A 22,647-nucleotide genomic window follows, 5' to 3' on the forward strand; every position below is an offset into this window, starting at 1 on the left:
AGGCTGGGCCCCCCTTCCCTGGGAACGAGATGCGGCGGCGGCTGAGCCTCTGGGCTGCAGCCCGAGTTCATGCAGCTGCGGCTAACGGGTCCTCCGGTGTCCGCGGAACCAGAGTGGGTTGGCTTTGGCTCTGGGGACACGCAAACAAACCGCCTCTGGGAAAACAGGGATCCTAGCCTGGGTCCTCTCCTGACTCCGGACTCGTGCTTCTCACGCAGAGTCTCGTGTGGAAACTGAACCACGGCGTTGAGCTCAGCCTCCCGGTGAGCACCGTGGTTCCCGCGGCGCGGGCTGGACGGGGAGGCGGCGTGGGGAGGGCCCTACCACTTGCCGAGTCTGCTCTGCCCTAAGCGCGAACGCACAGACGCACCAGACACTGTCCCCGGTTTTCAGGAAAGGTTTATTGTGGTGGGAGCGCCTTCCGTACAGTCTGTTTCAGACAAAATCAAGAGACTTGGTGCCCCAAAGAGCCACCTGCCGTGGAGGGAACACATGGCTGCGGCCAGAGTCCGAGCGTTCACGCCACGCTTATTGCACGATTTACATTCAGAGCAGCAGCTCGGAGAAAGACTTTTTAAAATGAGGAGAAACATTACAGAATCGGACGACCTGAACTGTGTTGAAAACTGGAGGGAGGGGGCGTTAGCGATGACTCCGGAACCAGGAGCGAAGCCTGATTTTAGCAAAAGCTGCGGGGGGTGGCCGGCTGGGGGCCTGTCAGACCCGCGGCCGGCCAGGGCCTCTTGGCTCGTGGGTGACTCCAAGTCAGCAGGCTGGGCTGTTTGTTCAGGAGCATCCTGGCTCCTGACATGTTTTGCATCCACAGAGGAGACAAGTGAAGGAAAAGGGTCTTGGGAGCAGACACCAGAGGCCCCCCCAAGCCCCCCACCACGAGGAAGGGGCTCGGCGGGAGGAGGTTTGGGCGCACGAGAGCCACCTGCCGGCCGCACCTGTGAGAGCGCCGAGGCTCCAGTGGGCTTTGCTCTCCCCGGGCAGGGGGTTTGGCACGTACCTGAGCCAGGGTCCTTTCAGTCCCTGCCCCATGCTGCCCCTGTCCTCGGAGCCTCTCGGTTTCTGGGCTCCAGTGGAGGTGCAGAGGCAGGTCCGACTGAACCGGGGGGGCGGGCTGAGGGACATGGCTTAGCTCACCTCTGCCTTTTGCCGCAAGGACACAGGTGGCTCCTGGGAGAAGTGACCTGTGACAGGGCTGGGCCCTGGGACCCGAGGGTTCTACCACTTTGTCCCAAGCCACGTGCCAGTGGAATGATTCGAGAAGTTCTGGGAGGAGGACGAAAAAAGACACTAATTTCCAAAACCATTCGTTCTCAGATAAAAAGCAGATTTATAAACCCACACAATCCTCCAGATTCACTGAATAATATTTTAGCAGGAAAAAGTGGTTTTTGGAAAGTTGACCGAACAGACGCACTATTGTTTTGGAGACCTCTGCTCTCGAGAACAACTTCCTTCCTTTCCGTTTTGTTTTCCATGCTCAGTGTGGGTTTTAGGAAAAGTAGTTCAGTCCTATGTGTGAGGGCAGGATGTTCCATAAACACCTCAAGACAGACCGGGCGCTACCAGGGGGCGGCAGTCAGCACGTGGGCTCAGGAGCCTAGGGGGCCGGGGCCCAGGGCCCTTCCCTCCAGGGTCATGATCCTTGGGAAAAGAGCCACAGGCCGTGCTGCAGGTCTGGTCCAGGTGCGGCTGCCTCAGTCCTACCGACAGCGCCCACGAAAGCGGGTGTCTGTGTCCCTCCACATAATTGATACGGTACCACCCTCTATAGGAATAATATAAAATAAACACATCTGATGTCTGGGTTTTTTCCCTGCTTCTGAATTTGTAGACTCCTAGGAAAGGATTTTTTGCAGCCTCTTGTAAATCTGGTTTCTCAAGCGGTTTATCCATCTGTGTCGATCCTGTGAGCTGTGAAAGACAAGACGAGACAATGTACCCCCAGGCAACTGTTTCCGCGCCCCTTCTCCCTCTGACGGGGTTTAGCCGTCACCTGGCCGGAGGCAGAGGACACGCTGTGGAGAATCCCGTGGTTCCGGAACACACAGGAGTAGCCGGGTCCGCCACCGCCCCTCCTCAGGGCGCCCCACCACAGGCTCTGAGCGAGTCACTTGCTCCCAGGTAGGTAACCGAGGGAAGGTGGCTGTCACTCGCGCTCCATGTCCCCGGTCCCCGTGCTCGGGGCAGGTGGCTGCCACGGAACAGCTACTCACACTGCTTTGGTATCCTAAGCGCCTCGTTGTCCAGCGCCATGACCTGGTGAAGGACGCCGCGGAACTGGTACAGAACTTTCAGGCTCTTCTCCTCGCCCACGCACGGGTCGTAGAAGCCCGGGAGCCCTGCCTACAACACACACAGTCTGACCCCACGGCACCGAGACGGCGCTCCGAGCCCGGCACCCCCGCCGTGGGCCGCCGCCACGGGAGCTGCACACCGCGGAGCGGAGAACATCAGGAAGTTGCCTGCTCAGTCCTAGGCCCCCCTCACAGGACAGACCCGTTCTCCCCCGCTAGACACCCCTGTCCTCGCAGAAGCCCCATCAGCGCTCCCTAGAGAGCTCGGTATGTGGTCCGCACTAATCTGGTTTGGTTGGCCTTACGGTGCCCAGCGCTGGGCACCAGCGTGAGCTTCCAACGAGCTATGGATCTCACACTCTTTCTAGAACAAGGCAGAGTATGGAGACCGTAAGCTCCATGGAGACTGGATGTACGTTTTGTTCGCTGCTCTCCCTGGCACACAGTGGGTGCTCAGAAAATCCTTGCCGAGGGGACGCACAATGTCAACAGCTGCGGTGCGAATGTAACTGGGGCGCTGGGCAGCGGGTCACAGAGCCGGCGCCGGAGCCATGTGTGGTTATACTACAGCGAAACGGCTGTTCCAGGCACCAGGCCGCCCCGCCCCCGCAGGCCTCTCGGGTCCGAGCCCCAGGGGTACCTTCGAGGCCTCTGTGAGGATGAGCTTCGAGTCCTTGACCAGGCACTGCAGGGGCACGGTCACGTCGATCACCTTCACCTTCTCGCTCTTCCTGCTCTTGTCGTTGACGAACTTCCCGTACCAGGCGTTGACGATGATGAGCCCTGAGGACCGGCGCAGTCTGAGCAGGGGCGGGGGTCTCGGCTGGGCACCCCCTGCACTGCCGGACCACAGGAGCCCCCAGCGCCCACCCTGCCCCAAGAGAGGCCAGGCCTTCTCACCCATTCTGGACTCCTCCGCCTCGATAATCCTCCGGACAGATTCCTGCATCAACCGAACCTGCAAAGAACAAGGGGGCGCGCCACGGTCAGGTCCTGCCCGGGCCCCGCCTCCTGGTTCAGCGGCAGCCCCGTGCCAGGGTGCGTTTTAGCCCCTCCTCTGTCCACAAAGAACCCAGGGGTACCCCTGCATTTCTCCTGGACACTGCTGTTCTGTCACCTAAGAACAGTTCACTGGAAGGGCAGAGAGGAGGACTGGGCCCTCCCATTCTAAGAAACGCCTTGTGACGCCTTTTGAGGGTAACTGGAGCTCATCTTTAGTGCCGGGCCTAGAGTTCCCGGTACTGTACCCATAGGGATTGGAAAGACTGAGGTGCCCAGTGAGGCCCGAGGCCCACGTGCGGAGGGCGCCGCGTTCCCTGAGCCCCGCTGGGCGCCGTGCGGCCGGCACAGGGTGAGGGGCCCACCAGCAGGCGTGCTTGGAGTCGCGTCTCTGCAGCACTTACGGCAGCTTCTGCCTCTTGTTTCTTCTGCAGAATGTCAGTGGCTGTGCTTTCCCTTTGCTTTTCCAACTCCCTTAAGCGAGAAAAACACAGGCCACATGTTAGTGCGGAGTGAGGCAACAGAGCCCTGCGCTGGCCCGGCGCCCGGTGCACAGTGCGAGTGGCCGCCGCGCTCCTGCTTCTGGAGCTTCAGACAATGTTTCCGAGCCAGGCGCAAGCAAATCTGTTCTTTGCAGGCCTCGGCAGCATCCCGTTCTTTTGTCCCTAGAAGGCTCCCCCCCACCCCGGGACCCTGGCGGAGGGAAGCAGCCCCCCACCCAAGGGGACTCTCAGCCCGGCAGAGGTGGGAGGAGGGGCGGGAGCACTGAGGAGGCCCCCCTCTGGGATTCCCAGAGAACACCTGGGGGTGGGGGGAATGCTTCCTGCTTTAGGTACAAAATATACTTTCTTCTTATGTAGCCGAGCGCTGGGACTCCGGGCAGCGTACGCCTGTCCCGTCAGACCAGCCCGCACGCTCCTCCTTCTAGGCCTCAAGCCTCCCGGGGCAGCAGGGCCCCGCACTCCACGGATTCAAATGCAGTGGGGCCCAGGGAGGAGCGTCTCTGAGCTCCACGACCTATTACGTCGGGCGCTGAGGACTATGACCATACACCACGTGGGCTGGGCTACGGCCGAGCTTCCCCGAGAAGCTGCACCGTAAAGGAATGTTTCAGTGACTCCAGGACCGCGCTTAAGGCACGCCTGTGTGTCCGAACTCGAGCCCCTGCTGCTGGACTCGGTGCCGGGAAAAGAAACGGTCGCAGAGAGAACAGGGGCCTGTTTCTGTGGTCATGCTGTGTTGTCTGCACAATCTTGGAAACTAGCTCTAGCCCTTTCTGGAAGTAGGAGGGACAAGTGAGGGGGGCCCGCAGCAGGGCCGCTCACGAGCGCAGCTGGCGCCCACCCAGCGCTTACTGCGGGCCGGACGCCGAGCCGGGGCTTCGCGCGTAGGAGTTCATTTTCGTACTGACTCTCTGAGCAGGTTCTATTATTATCATCTCCACCTTAAAGACAAGGAAACTGAGGCACAGAGTTGTGTACTGATGTCCCCGTGACATGCTAGGAACTCACTTCTCTTTCTGAGCCCTGAGGTATGGTTTGATGACCAGACGGTGCAGAGCGAAGTAGACCACGAGCGGCCCCACAGTGGCGTAGAACACGGCGCTGGGAAGCAGCTGGTCCGTCAAGTGAATAGGGAAGAAGTAAGTCTGACTGGCCCTGTTTAACCTGCAAACAGGAACGGAGCAGAACGCCGCGGTGAGTCGGGTCTCCGGGGCAGGGTAGGGGAGATGTCAGCGCGGGAGAACTTGCAGATACACACAACGCCAGTTACGGCTAGTTTCCAAATTTACACACCTTCCGGTCCCTATTCCCAAATTTAGCTGCTAGGCCCGACGTCTAGGTCGGATCCTACTACCTGCTAACCTCCTGGTCAAAGCAGGGACTATCCCTTGTCCAAGGTGGCCTTAGAAGACAGAAGTGGGCACCTCCCAGGGTCCTGGTGACGGAGACCTCTCCGCCGTCAATTTATCCATCGAAAAAAGTGTGTGAAGATTTCCAAAACTGGCAGATTAAGGAGGTTCTGCTTCGGGTAATGGCCCAGTAGCTCCTGTCGGACCAGTCATCCCATAGGTAGCCACTGTCAACTCAGAGCACAAACAACAAAGACTCCCAGGGTCGGTGGGTCTACAGGAGGGCTCAGAATCCAGAGCGCACAAAGGCACTGGTTTCCTGTTTGTGTCAATGGCTCTGAGCCCGAGGGCAAGTATTAGCTGCCACTGCGCCGATGGTAAACACTGGAAAGAAATCTGCAGTCCTGGGGTGCCTGGGTGGCTCAGTGGGTTAAGCCTCTGCCTTCAGCTCAGGTCATGATCTCAGGGTTCTGGGATCGAGCCCCGCATCGAGCTCTCTGCTCGGCAGGGAGCCTGCTTCCTTCTCTCTCTCTCTGCCTACTTGTGATCTCTGTCAAATAAATAAATAAAATCTTAAAAAAAAAAAAAAAAGAAATCTGTAGTCCTAAGAGACTGAAGACCCAGAGCTCAGACTGAGAGGCAGCCATAGCAACTGGGAAGTGGGGGTCCCCCAACAAGGGAAATCAGAGATGTGGAGCCCCAAGTTCTTTGTACAGATGTGGCACAAATCCCCAGCCCATCCCTGGTCTATCAGCAGCCTTGGCTACAGGTGAAATAATTGTGCTACTCCAGCTGCTGCCACACACGTCAGTCCCAGGTCACAGTCCAACTCTGGCAAAGTTAATTACCTTTGAAAAGAAAAAAATCAACACGTTTGGGGAGTCTAGGCACAGTTGGAATACAGACCCTCTACACTGTACTAGTCACAATACCAAAGTACAAGACAAACGACTCTACATACCTAGATGCACAACAGAGGAAAAAGATAACAAGACCAACCCCAGATGACACAGATACTGGATGGAGCAGATAAGGGTTTTAAAGCGCCACTTTATGCCCAAGGATTGTATTCACTGCATGGGCTTAACAGCAGACTGGAGGAGATGAGAGGGTCAGAGAACTTGTAGACACGGCAACAGAAACTATGCAATCTGAAGAACAAAGAGAAAAGAACTGAGGGCAAATGGGCAGGGCCTCGGAAACTGTTGGAACAATACTAAGAGGTTTAGACTTGAGTAATTAGGGCACCAGAGAGGAGAGAAAGGAGCAGGATTAAGATTTGAATAACTACTGGTCCCAAAGTTCCAAATTTGATGTGGACATAAATTTACAGATGCGAGGGGTTTAGCAAACCCCAAGCAGCATAAATACAACAAAAAACACATGGAGGTACATTATAGGAACAAATTGCTGAGGAAAAAAAAAGCTAAAAAAATCAAAACCCCAAACCACAGCAAAACAAAAAGTTAAGTAGCCAGAAAAAAAAAAGAAATAACCCTCAGGGGGATGAGGATTCAAACAACCACTGGAGAGGCCAGAAGCCAGCAGAGGAACACCGTCAGGCGCTGGAAGCACAGATCTATTAACCCTGAATTCTATATTCGGGGACAATATCCTTCAGAAGAAAAGCAACACCAGAATTGACAAAGAACACTCAAAACGTAAGAAACCAAACAACCCAACAATATTGTTGGTAACCCAACAATAAAACAAAAGGTGTGAAGGGAGACTTCACTAACAAAAAAAGATATGGATGGCAAAGAAGCATGTGGAAAGATGTCCACCGCCTGGGCCATCAGGGAGACGCACATTGGAACCACAGTGGGCACACTCATGCGCTGACTAAAGCAGCTCGAGAGCGCCAGACGGGCGTACCAAGGGCTGGTGAGGGCGCAGAGTCATGGGGCACTCCAGGCTGCTGGTGGAAGAGCAGCTTTGTAACTTCCTAACCAGGGGCACACACCTCCCATTTGGCTCAGCACGCCTGCTCCTAGGTACTTACCCAAGAGAAAGGGAAACTTAGGTTCACCCAAAACCTCTATGTGAATGTGTACTGGCTTTATCTGTAATCGCTAAAGACTGCCAACAACTGAAAAGTCTTTAAACTGAGAAGCCGATAAACTGTGGTGTATCAACACAAGGTAATGCCGGAGAACAGGAATGAGGGACACGCTGCTGACGTGTGCGGCTGTAAGGTTGTATCTCAAATGCATCATGCTCAAAAAAGAAGCACAAAAGGCTTCACGCTGTGTGATTCCAATTACGTGACATTCTGAAAAAGGCAAAAATGTAGGGAGTGAAAACAGACCAGTGGCCCAGGAGACTGTGCAAAGGCCAGGAGGCAATTTTGGGAGACAATGGAAATGTGCTGTATCTTGCTGCTGATGGTGGTCACATGATCGTCGAAACTTATGTGATTGTCAAAACTCCTAGGACTGTATAATGAGACAGATGAATTTTAGTTTATGTAAAGTTTACATCAATAAAGCTTGATGTTAAAAATTACAGCAATGGGGGCTCCTGGGTGGCTCAGTTGATAAGCATCTGCCTTTGGCTTAGGTCATGATCTCAGGGTTCTGGGATCAAGCCCCATGTCAGGCTCCCTGCTCAGCAGGAAGCCTGCTTCTCCCTCTCCCACTCTCCCTGTTCATATTCCCTCTCTTGCTGTCTCTGTCAAATAAAAAAAAAATAAAAAATAAAAAATAAAAACAATTACAGCAATGGTAACTGCTTAGTTCTGGGGTAGGAGTGCCCACAAGGAAACTATTTTAGATTAATATAATGAAAAATAACAATCAAGTGTTGTATCTAGATAAAATATAAATTAATAAAATATAAAAGCAGAATAAAGAAAAAATACAGGTATTTTCTTGGTAAAGAATACTAAAAGGTCATCACTGATAGACCTACACTATAAGAAAAGCTGAAGGGGGAAAAAAAGAAGCTGAAGGAAGTTCTTTGGGCCAAAGAAATGAGTATCAGAAGGAAAATCAGATTTTTAGGAAGGAATAAGGAACACTGGAAATGGTTAAAAAAATGGGGGGGCAAACATGACTCCCCCCTTAATTTCTTTAACACAAATGTATGTACAAATACAGATATAAGCTACTTAAAGCCAGAATTGTAATGCTCTTGCGGGGGCTGTAATGTGTGTAATTACAAAGCATATGGCACGTACAGCATACAGAACAGAGGGAGGGGAGATGGCCCCGGAAATTTTCAAGGTTCTTGAATTTTACATGAAGTGATATGAATGAAGTCTAAGCAGATGATAAAAGGTTCATGACCCATAATCTCTAGAGCAGCCCCTAAGGGAAAAACCCCGCTGCAGAGGTACAGCCAAAAAGTCAACAGGTAAAACCAAATGGAATGTTAGAAATATTCATTAAGACAAAGGATGGTTAGACGAACAAGAAACCAGAAGGGAAGAATAGAAGACAGATCATAACAGGCCTAAATTCAACCGTACCAACAATTACATTAAATATTAATGGACTAACAAATGCTCCCATTAAAAAGCAAGAAACTGGATGGATGGATTTATTCTATGAGACACCCTGTGTATGTGGACATAGACAGGTTAAACGTAAACAGAAAAGGATAAACCACAGACACAGAAGGACAAGGAGCCGTAGCAGCTGTACGGTGTCCGATAAAGCAGACTTCAAGTCAGAGAGCACTGCCAGAGATGGATTTCACAAAGCCACAACTGGCAAAGGAAGAAAAAGAATTCTACACTCTTAGCTGGAACTTTTAACACCACTTTCTCAGCAACTGACAGAAATCTGGTCCAAATCAATAAAGTCACAGAACTTGTGGTTTTTGGTAAATGCTGTCCACCACCCTGACCTGCTGATATTTACAGAACCAAAGCCCAGCAAGTGTGGAACGCACGTTCTGTTCAAGCACACACAACTGCTGGGTCGCTAACATGATGGGCTATAAAATAAAGAAGTCTCAAAATATTTAAAAAGACTGGAATTATACAGATTATGTTCCCTGACCAAAATGAAATTAAACTGAAATCACTGATCAGATATACAGAGAAGCCCAAATATTTAGAAATTAAGCAATACATTTCCAAAAGTGAAATTAGGAAACAATTTGAACTGAATGACAATGACATAGTAACATATCCAAATCTGTGGGATGGGGTAAAACCTTTTTTTTTTTTAAAGATTTTATTTACTTATTTGATAGAGATCACAAGTAGGCAGAGAGGCAGGTTGGGGGCTTAAGCAGACCCCGCTGAGCAGAGAGGCCAATGTGGGGCTTGATCCCAAGACCCTGGGATCATGACCTGAGCCAAAGGCAGAGGCTTTAACCTACTGAGCTACCCTGGGGCCCCTAAAATTGGGTTTAAAGCCATAAGTGTTTATAATATAAAAGAAGAAGGGTTTTAAATTAATAACCCAAGGCTGGGCTTTAAAAATCTAGAAAAGGCAGCAACGTGAAACTGAAGTAGTAGAAAGAAGAAAAAAGACCAGAAATCAATGAAATAGAAAACAGCTAAATAACAGAGAACATAACAAAGCCAAGGCTGGTTCTTTGAAAGGTCCAGTGCCCCATCCAGACTGGTTAAGAAAAAGGGGGAAAGAACACAAATGACCAGCATGAGTAATGAAGGCAGAGATCATCAACAGACTGCCACAGACAACAGTAAAAGGGTAAGGGCATATTATGAGCAACTTCATGCGAACAATCTGACAGTCAAAATGGGCAAATTCCTTGAAAAACACAAAATAACAAAGCTGACACAAGATGAAAGAGAAAATTGGAGAAGCCCTATATTTATCAAAGAATCCATTATGAAAAATCCTCCTACAGGGGCACTGGGGGACTCAGTCAGTTAAGCCTCTGTCTTTGGCTCAGGTCATGATCCCAGGGTCCTGGGATAGAGCCCCACATCGGGCTCCCTCTCAGCAGGGAGCCCGCTTCTCCTTCTTCCTCTGCTTGTGGATGCTCTCTCTTTTTTTCTGCCAAATAAATAAATAAAATCTAAAAACAAAACCAAAAAACCCTCCTATAAAGAAAATTCAGTCTCAACTGATTTCACTGGTGAATTCCATGAAACTTGAAGAATAAACCATTCTTGGGGCGCCTGGGTGGCTCAGTCGGCTGGGCGTCCAACTCTTGATTTCGGCGCAGGTCATGACCTCAGGGTCACGGGACGGAGCCCGTGCTGGGCTCTGTGTGCTCGGCGGGGCGTCTGCTTGAGACTCTCTCCTCCCCCTTTGCTCTTGGCCCTGCCTGTGCACGCACACTCTCAAAAAAGAACAAACCATTTGCACAAAATCCTTTCAGAAAAGGGAGGAAGAAGGAATGCTTCCTAACTCATTTTATCAAGCTGCCGTAACTCATCCCAAAATCTGACAAATACATAATAAAGAGAGAAAATTATAATCTGCATCCCTTACAAACACAGATACAAAAAGCCTTAGTAAGGTATTAATTAGCAAATGAAATCAAGCGCTACATAAAAAGTATTATATGGGGGCGCCTGGGTGGCTCAGTGGGTTAAGCCGCTGCCTTCGGCTCGGGTCATGATCTCAGGGTCCTGGGATCGAGTCCCGCATCGGGCTCTCTGCTCAGCAGGGAGCCTGCTTCCTTCTCTCTCTCTCTGCCTGCCTCTCAGTGTACTTGTAATTTCTCTCTGTCAAATAAATAAATACAATCTTTAAAAAAAAAAAAAAAGTATTATATGTCACGATCAAGGGGAGTTTTCCTCAGGAATATAAGGTTGGTTTAACATTCAAAAACCACTGTGATTCACCAAATAAGCAGAACGTAAGAGAAAAGTTAGCAAAGTAAAATCACATGTTATTGCTGAACTCCAGGGCCTTCTGGAAACCTTTGGTTTATACAGCGATACAGTCTGGACAGTTCAGCCCACTGACACGGGAACCTGAGCAGGAGTGAAGATGCTTCTTCCCAGGAGGGAGAGTGGCATTCTTGGGATGAAAATTCAATTCAGATTACCTCCTGCAATATCTTCATATAAGAAGTATTTCACAACAGAATCGGAATCAGAAAACCGTGTCTTGTTAGTTGTCCCAATTTGGGAATCAAAGCGATCAGAATGCGGACCATCTGTTGCTCTCTGTGTCCTTGACTAAATCTCAGGGGTCTTCAGATCACTGAGAGGAGAGAGGCCTGGTGCTGTTCTGGTCCTGGTGACCTGCTCTAGCTCTCATCTCCAAACCACAAAGAGATGTGATCTGCTTCCTTCTGGTCTTTGTAGCTCTTCCTCCCTCCTTCTGCCTCTTACAGAGCTTTGTCAAGTGCCAGGCTGCGTTCTAGGCTCCAGGAGTGCAGTAGAGAACACAGTGAGTGGACAGTTAAAAGAGCTTCCGATGAGGGCCGGGGAGGTGAACGAATGATCAGAGGGAGATGCACAGTGGAGAATAAACGGGGGAAATGGAAAGGATTTGCCTGGGCCAAACTGAAGGCTACTGCTCTTGCGGGGTGACAAGGGATGCTTCTGGCAGTCAGGTGACTTCTGAGGGAATCGAAGGAACCAGCCATGCTGGCTTCTGGGGACTGAGGAACAGCAGGCACACAGTGTGGCCACAGGGTGCGCTCGCTGTTGTCTGGGGCAGCGTGGAGGCCGGGCTGGCTGCGTGGAGTGAGAGGGGGCAGGAGGGGCCGGTCAGCAGAAGGGAGGTTCTCAAGGTCTCCAGCTTTTGCCTGGGGCTGAGAGTCACCGAGGGCTTAAGCAGAGAGCGACAGACACGGACTTCTGTTCAGAGGCTCTGCCAGTGTGGAGGGCAGGGTCCCAAGGTGGCGAATGAGAATGGTCGGGAGACGACCAGTGCAGTCATTCAGAACCGGACAGTGGGAGCAGAGGGGGTGAGGGACGGTCATGAGCGGGAGATGCTTTCTGAGGACAGCTGAGATGGTACTGAGGTGCATAAACTTTGGTGTATGGAAAAAGAGTGACCAAGACCAACTGCCAGGTTTTGCACAGACCAGCTGGAAGGCCGGGGTTCTCCTGACCTGCACAGGGAGGCTCTGGGGAGAGCAGGTTTGGAAGCATCAGAGTTGCGAGGGGCCAACTGAGAGGCTGGTGGAGATCCAAGCAGCAATGAGTAAGAGGAAGTGGGATACAGGGGCTGGAGGTCTGACAGGCAGGCCTGGCCGGAGCTGTGTGAGCGTTGTCACTGCAGGAAGGTGCTTCAAGCCAGTAGGCCGGGTGGGCCCACCTGGGGAGGGCGTCTACACGGACAAGGACCGGGCCCCACTGCCACGCCGCCATACACAGCAACCAGCCCGTGAGGTAACAGAGACAGCACGGAGAGGCCAGAAGGCCGGAAGGTGCGCCACCGGAGCAGGGGAGCAGGGGAGCAGGGGAGGAGGGTCTGTGCGGATGGGAACGACTGCTAGGGGGCAGGGGTCAGGGGGTAAACAGGCGCCGCACACGCTGGGTGGGTGAGTGGGGCTGGCCCGGGGTGCCAGGGAAGGGGGATGCAGTCGGCCGGTGGGTGGTCCTGACTGCAGAGCCTCAGACCCTCAGTGAACACTGGGCTTCCGGACCCCGGACACTGGCTTACGCACTGAAGACAGAAGCAACCGCATCTTTAAGAACAAAACTACAAAGCCAAGTCGGTTTCATCCTTAACGCTCACTGGGGAGGGCCACAAGCTGCCGGAGAACGCTCGGCCGGAAAGACCCAGTTCCACTTACTTGACTTTGAGAGAAACACCCTGAGGGACTCCGACGCTGACCGCTGCGCCGAGGACGCTGTGCCTGGAGATCTTGCGCTCGGCCCCGTACTCGACCACCGTCCCGAAGAAGCCGGCCCTGCGGGGAGCGCGAGGCCTGAGCGCGCGGGGCCTGCAGCTCTCCATCTCTCGTGGTCCCTGCAGGCAGCTGTCACCCAGAACACAGGCCGGGGCCCCCTTCCTGCCCCTGCCCCCCACCGCCCCAGGAGTGGATGAGGACTGACACCCCGGTGCCCGGGCAGAGCGAAGTCAGCCCAGCCGCGGTGTGGCCCTTCCATCAGCCCACGACCTCCCACAGGAAGGCTCGAGAAACGTCACAGAAATGGCAGGCGTCCTGCGGCCACGGCCCTGCCGTCGGATCCCCCTCCACAAGGTGTACAACGTGGAGAGCCCCTGGCCGGGACTTACTTCAGCGACCCTTTCACGCGGGTCTGGTCATCGTCCTGGAATTTGTGCTGATAGCTGATCAGTGCAAAGGAGTGAGGGATCCCAAGCTGGGGAGACAGGGGGAGAAGGGAAGGCACGGCTAGTGGCCGAGGGGCCGTGTCCCACCGGCTGCTGAGCGCCCATTGCGGCAGACCTCTCGGGCCGGGGCCCCACCCTGGGCGCGATAGGGCCGATATTTAACACCTGGGGGAATGCACTTTCCTGGCTGCTCACAGAAACAGAACATTCTACGGCCAGGGGCCTACGTTCTGACACAGTAGCTGGTGGTGGGTGCTGGGGAGCAGCTGCCTTTTGAGGTGCGGGGCCCCTCATGCCCTGTGTCCCTGCCCACCATGGTGGCACCCGAGCACACGACAACGCTCTGGGGTTACTCACCAGCCCAGGCTCTCTCCCACCCTGATTCTGAGGGCTCCTACTAGACGGGAAAGGGCCAGTTGGCTTAGCATAACAGGAACACAGCTTCCCTGGAAGCCTGAGGACAGTGTCTCAGCAGCCCTGAGCGCTCATGCACGGGACAGCCCGCTGCGGGCCCCACGGCGCTGAGATCCGGGGAGGGTGGCTTGGGTGAGGCACGTCAGGAACACACAAGGGAGCAGCTCCTCCTCACCTGCAGGGCCACAGTGAAGTGGCTGGTCTTGGTGTCCCGGACGATGCTCGTGTTCATGGCCGACTGGATTCCCCACCGCCACTGCAGGTAGCCCACCGTGTTCTTGTCCAGGTTCCGGGCTAGGACGGTGGTGAGGCCGGGCCGGATGCCACGAGACGAAAACTGCAGAGCACAGTTTGTCGTCACAAAGCTGGGGACACACACACACAGAAATGGTCCTGGATGACACCCGGTTCTCGGCTCCTCTTGGCCCCTTCCTCTCTGTCACGCTCACTCTGCCTTCCGTGAAGCCCCGAGCTGGCGCCCCACAAGGAAAACAGGACACGGAGCCTCTCTCCGCGGGAGGGATGGAGAGAGGGCCTTGCTGCCGTCTTCCTAGTGCCTCTCCCTGCTCATGTTCACGGCCCACCAGCCCATTCCACCTTGAGCTACGACCAAAGAGGCACCCGAATGTCTGTTACCGAAAACCACTAGGTCCAACCCTACTGCAGGTCAGAACCACCTCGGGGGGGTGGGGAACAGGCCGCACACTGGCAGCACGTGGCTGGTCTAAAAAACGCTGATGCTGGGCTCCCGGCCCTGGCGTTCTGAGTACGGGCTTGGAGTGTTCAAAGCTTGCCAGGTGATTCTAATGTGTGGCAAAGCGGAAGGCCCCCTGACCCAGAGAGCACCCCAGACCACCCCAGACCAATTATGTCAGAGTTTCGGGCGGGGGGGGTGGGGGGCTGCGGCGCATCAGTAGCCTCCTTCAGGACTGCCCGTGGCCCTGCACTTGAAAGCCCGTACAGGGAACCGCTTGCCGGGAAAGGCATCTGAAGTTTGTTTCCAAGGCAGTCAGCCCCATCTTCTGGTTAAAAAGGGGTATTTCATGTCAACGACAAAGGAATTCACACCACTTTACCCAAAGCGTTAAAAGGTAAGCAAACAGCCGAATGTTCACCAGATCGCCAAAGTCTGATTTCCTTCTCTTTCCTAAGCTTGGGGGTGCCATTTTTGCCACTAAATAATGACAAACGAGAGAGCGCTGATGGCACCGCTCTTGCAAACTTCAGCAGCTCCCCACGAATTAAGAAATTTGTCTTCCCCACCACGGGGCCCCCAACCCGAATGTTCCCTCATTTCTCTCAAGTCACCCCGGGTGCCAGCTGCGTTTTTCTGCTTCAGCCACGCTGGGGTCAGGGGAGGCAGGCAGGGAGGAAAGAGGCCAAAGTCACCCTAGAATTTCAAGACAGACGGTGGCATTTAAGAGAATCAAAATAGAAGGACTGAGATCCTTCAAGTAGTAACGACTTAGTCTTCTTATCCAGCATGTCACACAGAGACCAATTCGAGAGAGGGAGGGAGAGAGAGAGATTAGCAAGGCAGGCACTTCCCGGGAAGAGAGAAAACACTCTACAGGCTGTCTGCCTTTTCGGGGCTGGTGCTACACCCCACCCAACCTTGTGATCACTAGTCTGGACTTGCAAATGGCCTGGCCCTAGGATCGGGGCACCCCCCAGCACAGATGCCGTATATGTCCACCAACTGGCACCCGTTTATACATCTGCATTCTCAAGTCTCAAGAACTTTGGGCATGATGAGGACATTCAATTTCCAAAGGCCGACGACCAGCAAGCCCTAACCTCCCTCCCCGGGCACCACTCAGCACTTTGAGGCTCAGCCAGAATAAAGTGGCCAACAGCTTTCTCTCGGTTAAGTGTCTCCTGAATGTATCTGGCCTTAAGAATGACCTAGGTGTTTGATAAATACAGACTCCTGGGCCTCCCAGAGCACCTGACTCAGCCGGTGTGGGGAGCAGGGTAGGACTCTGTGCTCTCTGAGGGCACCAGGGGAGACAGACTGATGCACACGAGCGCTCGGGCCAGTGCATTAGGACAACATGTGTGTATACTCTTAGCCTAAAGTGGTTAAAAGTGCAAATCCTTGTTGCCTCCCAGACCCACTGACTCCTGAGTCCTGGAGCAGAAGCCTGTGAAGCTGTGTTCTCACCCACGCATGCACGATCCCCCACAACGGGACTGAGAGCGCCTGTCGCTGCTGCTTTCAGCCTGTGCGTACACAAGCTTGGTCTCTACCTGTCCCAGAGGCCACACCCGTCCTCTCATGACCTTCCATACCCTGTGTCCCACCACCTGGGAACTCGCCTTTCCTACTGGACTGGAGCAGGGACTGGTCTTGACCAGCGGGACCGGGCAGGTGTGCAGATACACATCCAAGTGGAAGTGAAAAGCTTTCTTTCCCAACATATACTTCCTCCCAGGACTCCTTTACTTTCTCCCCCAGGGGAAGAATTTTATTTTACCTTCCACCCAGTTCCTTTAGCTGCGCGCACAAGGTAACCAACAGGGGTTACCAACAGGGGAACGAAGGACACCTCTGGGGTTCTAGGAGGGCAGCGAGTTACAGGTCCAGGAGTGGGATGTTACTGCAACAGCAAAGACGAAGGGGACTTGGGCGGGGGGGGGGGGGGGGGGGGGGCCTTGACTCTCCAGCGTCTGCCCATCTCGCTGATGACCAGGCAGTCTCACCAGTGCCCCACTGTTTAATACACACCCTTTCCAGTACTTGAAACACATTCTCAGGGACAAAGAAATGATCCACAAGTTCGTCAGTATTTCAGGCCACTGGCCAGCTTCCCCATGAAGGTGCTTTCTCTCCACTCTCCTGGTGCTCACAGCCCTGGGTGAACAGGTGGGGCCTCATTCCCATAAAGGAGGAGACTGTGGGCCAGAGCAGTAGCTGGGCCCGGGGCAGACAGGCAGCAGATGACCCCTCCCTGCGCCCACCAGTCCAGCGTCTGTGCCACGGGAACCCTGCCTTGGTTCTCTGCCAGCGCCGCAGGTTTGCCCCTGACGACCTTGTAGGAGAGAAGTAACTCCAGATGACCTTGACCAAAAAAATACACAGGTTCTAGTCTGCTAAATCCACAAAGACCATCAAAGAGGATTTCTCTGTATTTACCATCTTGGGGTGAGATTACGGAACAGCTTCAGACCAAATAAAGGTCCCTGCAGATCCCCGGCTCCAAATTCTAACTATTCAAAAGAGAAAGAGAGAGTTAGCAGTGTTTACTCTCACAGCAGCAACCCAAGTCTCGGTGAGGCACCTCTGGTTATAATTCCTTCTTTTAATTTAATGCCACTGGCCCTTGCCAAGTAGGGGTTGGAAGATTTTAGAGCCCAACGTGGAGCTTTATCTCACGACTCTGAGATCAAGACCCGAGGTAAGACCAAGAGTTGGATGCTTAACTGACTGAGCCACCAGGGCCCCTGGAAGATTCCCAAGACCTCATCCGGACCATCACCAAATGGAGGGCTGTTGCCACAGATACAAAAAAGGCAGGTTTCGGAAAACACTGCTGGCCTCCGATGGTCTCCCTCGCTCAAGTCAGAAGGGGAGACTGGCTTCCATGCCCGGCCGCGTGCAAAGCCGCCTGCCGTGGTCCGGAGCGGGGGCCCCTGCCTTGTGTTCTTGCTCTGCTTCATGGCCTGTGGCTCTCACAGGTAACTGGAGATGGTCCTCAGGGGTCTGGGGCTCAGCCCGGGAAGTCCAGCCAGTGCTGGCTGCCTCGTTTACTAGTCTGGGTGACTTTCAAGGCACCTCTTCAATGTTAATTTGACGCAGGTCCATTTGCTCAGCAGAGCTGGCTGCGAGACAGCCGCCCATCAGTGGCCGGGAGCACTGACGCGGCACCTGCCTTCCGAACCGGGCAGGACAAGGGAAGAAGCTACAGGTCTCTGCTGAAGGGGAACAGAGACGTGGAGTTTCTCGCGGCTGTGTTTCTGTGCGTCGGCGTCTCAAGGGCAGTCTTGCTGCTCTGTCCCGCCTTTGGGCTGTCCAGCAGACGGGGGATTCCGGCTCCAGTAGGAGACGCGTTTTTCTCTTGGGCACAGTCACCTGATGCAAGTTTGGCATCTGGAATCCTGTTGTACAATGACGGGGCCAATCTAGGTCTTTCTGAGGGTTGGCTTTTAGAATGTAAATGTTCAGAAATCAGGCTCTGCAGTGGTTAGCACGACCCTACCCGTCGACATTCTTACCTCTCCCCATCCCTTTGCGGAAGTGACTCGTCTAAGTGCGAAGTTTATGGAACCCCCTCCGTTCCCATTCTGGGTTGAGAGGCTTCCAGAAAGGATGGCTGTGTCTGTAGCTGTCAAGGGTGCCTAGGAAATGATATTTGCTGGTAAGGAATGAGTCAAAGCACGAGAAAGCACAAGGATAGCAGTGTAAGGAGTACACTTCAAGTGCATGGCCAAAGGTGCAGGTGACCACAGCTCCAGGGTCTAGGGACGCACAAGGACCTCAACTGGCTCACTTCTCTCCCACTTTGCTATCTGAACTGCATGTGGGCACCAAGATAATGTTTTTCAAAAGCTTTCCTGGGCAAATTTCAAAATTTCCAGGGGAAAGACCGGGCTGAATGCTGGTTCTTAGGATCAGATGGCACAGTGGCTTCATCGTGTGCCTTTCCTCCTACAGTGGCATGTCTGGGACTCTACAGTGCTTGCTCACCACCAGCACCGAGGAAGGGATTGAATCCATGGCCTTAGTAGCCAACCCTGGAAGCTCTGCCAGACAGGCAAGTTTCCCAGTTTGGACTTCATCTTCTGGGTTGATGCACTTGAGAATAAACAGAGTTGAGGAGGTAGAGACCTCCTGTGAGCCTCAGCAGACCCCCTGCCAGTGTGCAGAAAGATGACATTTTAGTGACCCTGGGTTCAGCCGAATGTTGTATTTTCTGCACACAACAGAGCGTGCCTTAAAATGGAGACTGGTTCTTTGAATCACCCATGGAGGTCTGCTTTCTCACCCCAAATCTTCCTGACCTTGGTCTCTACTTTTCCCAGACCACTTACACTTCTGCTGGGGGAGCCCAGCGACCTTGGAAGCTATGTGCCCCCTGGCACTCATGTTGCTAACGCATCAGCAAAGCAGTAACAAGGTTGTGCCTGGAACTACTTTTTTTTTCTTTAAGTGGCTAATTGCATCCTTTCATAAATAAAGATGAGAAAAACCGCATCTGCCCGGCGTGCCGTGCCTTGTTAACCTGAGCCTCGCTGCACTCGGTGGGGGGAGTCTGGGCTTTACCTCAATGGACTGGGATATGTGCATCTTGTTAATTTCGATCTGCGGAAAGCCACTCCCGGACACATCTTCGTACTCCTCCTCATAGCGATCAAAAAGGTCAGTGGCATCGATGCCAACACTGATGGTCCCCTGGGGCAGAAAAACAAGCAGTCAGCAGCAGGGGTGGTATTTGTGGAATGAAAGACAATCTACACTCCAGCAGCCGGCAGCACACTGGGTGTGGGCGGGACTCCACCACGCAGCCCACAGAGCATGAATGTCACATTTCACGCCAAATAGCAACAGAGCTTCACCGACCGCTGGGGTCAGGAAACCAGTCATGCTGGGAGGCAAATGAGAAGACAAGAATTTGGGAGAAGAAAAAGACCCATACAGTATGAATTTTAGGGCCCAAATAGATCACCTTCAGATTTAAGCTGTGAATGCAGAAACCACCTAGATATGAGTCACATGAATTAAACATTTTAATGTTTGATTCTGAACACCTTTACATTATAAAACTACCTTAAAACCCTTCTTTTAAAAAATATTTTATTTATTTATTTGAGAGCGCAAGAAAGAGCATGAGCAGGGATCCTAATGTGGGACTTGATCCCAGGACCCTGGAATCATGACCTAAGCCAAAGGCAGACATCTAACTGACTGAGCCACCCAGGTGCCCTTAAAACTCTTTAAAACATAAAGTAACTTCAAAGATCAAGAAGTGCTTGCCACTCACTTGTGCTCTCTGTCAAATAAATAAACAAAATCTTAAAAAAAAAAAAGTGCAAACAAAATCAATTATGAATGGAGATTGAAAAATTGTTTCACCTTCTAAAATTAATTTGAGAATTAAGCTATGAGAAATGGGACACCATATTCTCTCAAGAAACGTGAAGCTAAAATCTGCTGACTGATATAAAATGCTCCATCCTCAGAAAATCAATGTTTATTATTTTTTTTATCATCATAAGATTTCTCAAATGGGCATATATCTTAATCCCACATATAAAAATCTGACCATACACACATTTTTTATTCGGTTCCCTGCAGCCCATTTTAAAAAACTGTACTGAGGCTGAATTTATAAATAATGACAGAAAGCGCACTGCCTGAGGTGCCCATTTCGGTGAGATCTGATAGACATGCAGACTCGCGAAACCAACCTCCACAATCACGACACAGAACATTTCTATCGCCCCAAAAGCAGCGTGGGCGCATGTGTTCTTCTGCCCAAGAAGGGGACACGTGAACAAAGATGTGAGCGGGGAACTAGGGAGGAGGCCACGGGGCTGGAGCAGAGGGAGCACATGGCAGACAGGAAGGCTCTGGGTGATTGTGTGCGGGTGATCTGTGGACGCTATGGTGCGGGGGGCTATCCAGGAGATGACCAGTTGAACCCTGCTGTTTCAGTGGGATTAGCAATTAGTCTAGGTTTTCATTTTTATTTTCATTATTTATTTAGTTTTAAGAAAAGATTTTATTTATTTATTTGACAGAGAGAGAGAGACAGAGCACAAGTAGGCAGAGAGAGGCAGAGAGGGAGGAAGGGAAGCAGGCTCCCTGCCTAGCAGAGAGCCCGATGCGGGGCTCGATCCCAGGACCCTGAGATCATGACCTGAGCCGAAGGCAGAGGTTTAACCCACTGAGCCACCCTGGCGCCCCTAGGTTTTCATTTTTAAACCGAGTATTAGCATCATCACCAGTTGCCTTAAGCTAAGAAGCCAGACATGTTTGGTGCTCAGGCATGCCTTGGTATCCTTAGTCTCCGACACTGTCTCATCTAGTGGTATGTCAGGGGCCACTGCCTCTCTCCACCTCAGCCCAGCCCCGACATTTGCTGGTGTGGTGGCGCAGCCAGTTGCCTTCTCCTAGTCTCCGCTGGTATGAGAAGCAGGAGATGCCGTTGCCCGGCTGGTACGGCAGGCAAGTGGCCTGTGCCTCAGCCTGGGACATATGTGAAGCTGTGGGCAGCCGAGCGCGGGAACCCGCAGGTGCGTTATGAACAGGGTGGGAAAGAGAGATGGGCCGGTCCTCAGCAGAAGGCAGCAGACGGCAGCCTGAATATTCCTGCCGCAGTGTTTTTCCTCTACTGAAGGGTATCATCTGGAGGTGACACTTTCTGTGAAGGGCCACAGGAACTATTTTAGGTGTGGGTCCTACCGTCTCTGTCGCAACTCAACTCTGCTGTTGGAAGGGAAAGGAGCCCAACTACCCAGCAAGGGACTGACCCTGGCTGTCTGGCAAAACTGTTTATTCATCCTGAAATCTGAATTTCATAGAATTTTCTTGTCTCAAACAGACAGACAGACAGACAGACAGACAAAAACCCCTCTAACGTGGAGCCCAATGTGGGGCTTGAACTCATGACCCTGAGATCAAGACCTGAGCTGAAATCCAGAGTCGGATGCTTAACCCACTGAGCTACCCAGCTGCCCCCTTTTGATTTTTTTCAACTGTTAAAAAAAAATGTAAAAACAATTCTTAGCTTGTCACATAAAAACTGGCAGTGGGCTAAATGTGCAACTCCTGATGTAAATCTGTAGGACGTCTGTGTTTTGGGGTAATATTTTCTTTTCTGATAAATTCTTCAGGGAGCAACACAATTAAACACAGTTTATGTCTAACAACAACGAAATAAGCACTCAATTTCCATTTTCTCAGAGAACTGATGAATTTGTAACTCGTCGGAAACGGTTTTCAGTATCGATCATCCATCCACAGCGCTGATTCAGACCATACGAAAATCAAGTCTTACACAGGCTAAACAAACCCCAGGGCCTTGGTCAGTAGTCCGCCGCTCTTCATTAAAGACCATGCCCCAAAGCGAGCCGGAGCAGCAGGGACTGTCCAGGTAACTGTGGACCGGACAGCAGTTCCGCTCTGTTAATTTCACTCATTTGTCCATTCTAAGGTTTGTACTGCACAGAGGAAAGATAAGGCAATAGCTATTTATGTGTTTGTTCTATTAGCAAGAGAACCTCACAGCTGTTAATGATGCCAATTTTATGTCAGTTTTACCTGATGCTTCAAACAGAAAATCAGCGAATCTTAATACTGGTTTGATCTGAATTATAAACATGCAATACTGGGCGCCTGGGTGGCTCAGTGGGTTAAGCCTCTGTCTTCAGCTCAGGTCATGGTCTCAGGGTCCTGGGATAGAGCCCTGCATCTGGCTCTCTCCTCAGCAGGGAGCCTGCCCCCCCACCTTCCTCTCTGCCTACTTGTGATCTCTTTCTGTCAAATAAATAAAATCTTTAAACAGACAAACAAACAAAACCAAAAAAACAAAAACAAAAACAGAAAAACAACAAACCATGCAATCTTGTGATTTATAAGAAATGTATGTCTGGTCATTCAGGTGACCAAATATGTACTTCTTATTTGTATTTGGTCTTCATCTGTAGGGATCCTGGCTCACAGCTCCTACGACCCCAGACATGACCCCAGACATTTCTGCCGGTAAGGATGATAAATGCGTCTTCTGTTACATTAATGAAGGTGGCTTTTCGTCTCCCTCCAAGGCGGGGGGGGGGGGGGGGGCTGGTTGCCAGGAGGACCAACTAAGTGACTGGAGGGCTGGAACCTTCAAGTTCTACCCCCAGCCTCCAGGGAGGGAAGAGGAATCAAGAGGTTGAAAACAGT

General features: G+C 52.2%; 1 protein-coding gene across 2 annotated transcripts in view; it reads right to left on the minus strand.

Annotated features, from left to right (window-relative positions):
* Positions 1–381: 381 nt before the first annotated feature.
* The window catches only part of DNAJC11 (DnaJ heat shock protein family (Hsp40) member C11), a 70,345-nt gene continuing 48,079 nt past the window's right edge, over positions 382–22,647 (minus strand). For both annotated transcript variants that reach the window (XM_082688054.1, XM_082688055.1), the window contains exons 5-16: positions 19,024–19,152; positions 17,976–18,098; positions 16,897–16,970; positions 13,936–14,125; positions 13,290–13,375; positions 12,844–12,960; positions 4,820–4,975; positions 3,713–3,782; positions 3,210–3,267; positions 2,950–3,092; positions 2,229–2,358; positions 382–1,926 (exon numbers count right to left, since the gene is read on the minus strand). In XM_082688054.1, coding sequence (XP_082544180.1) covers positions 1,901–1,926; positions 2,229–2,358; positions 2,950–3,092; positions 3,210–3,267; positions 3,713–3,782; positions 4,820–4,975; positions 12,844–12,960; positions 13,290–13,375; positions 13,936–14,125; positions 16,897–16,970; positions 17,976–18,098; positions 19,024–19,152 — 1,302 coding nt within the window. In that variant the 3' untranslated portion in view covers positions 382–1,900. The remainder of the gene's footprint in view (positions 1,927–2,228; positions 2,359–2,949; positions 3,093–3,209; positions 3,268–3,712; positions 3,783–4,819; positions 4,976–12,843; positions 12,961–13,289; positions 13,376–13,935; positions 14,126–16,896; positions 16,971–17,975; positions 18,099–19,023; positions 19,153–22,647) is intronic.

Source organism: Mustela nivalis (assembly GCF_964662115.1).
Source record: "Mustela nivalis genome assembly, chromosome: 10".
Taxonomy (NCBI): Eukaryota; Metazoa; Chordata; class Mammalia; order Carnivora; family Mustelidae; genus Mustela; species Mustela nivalis.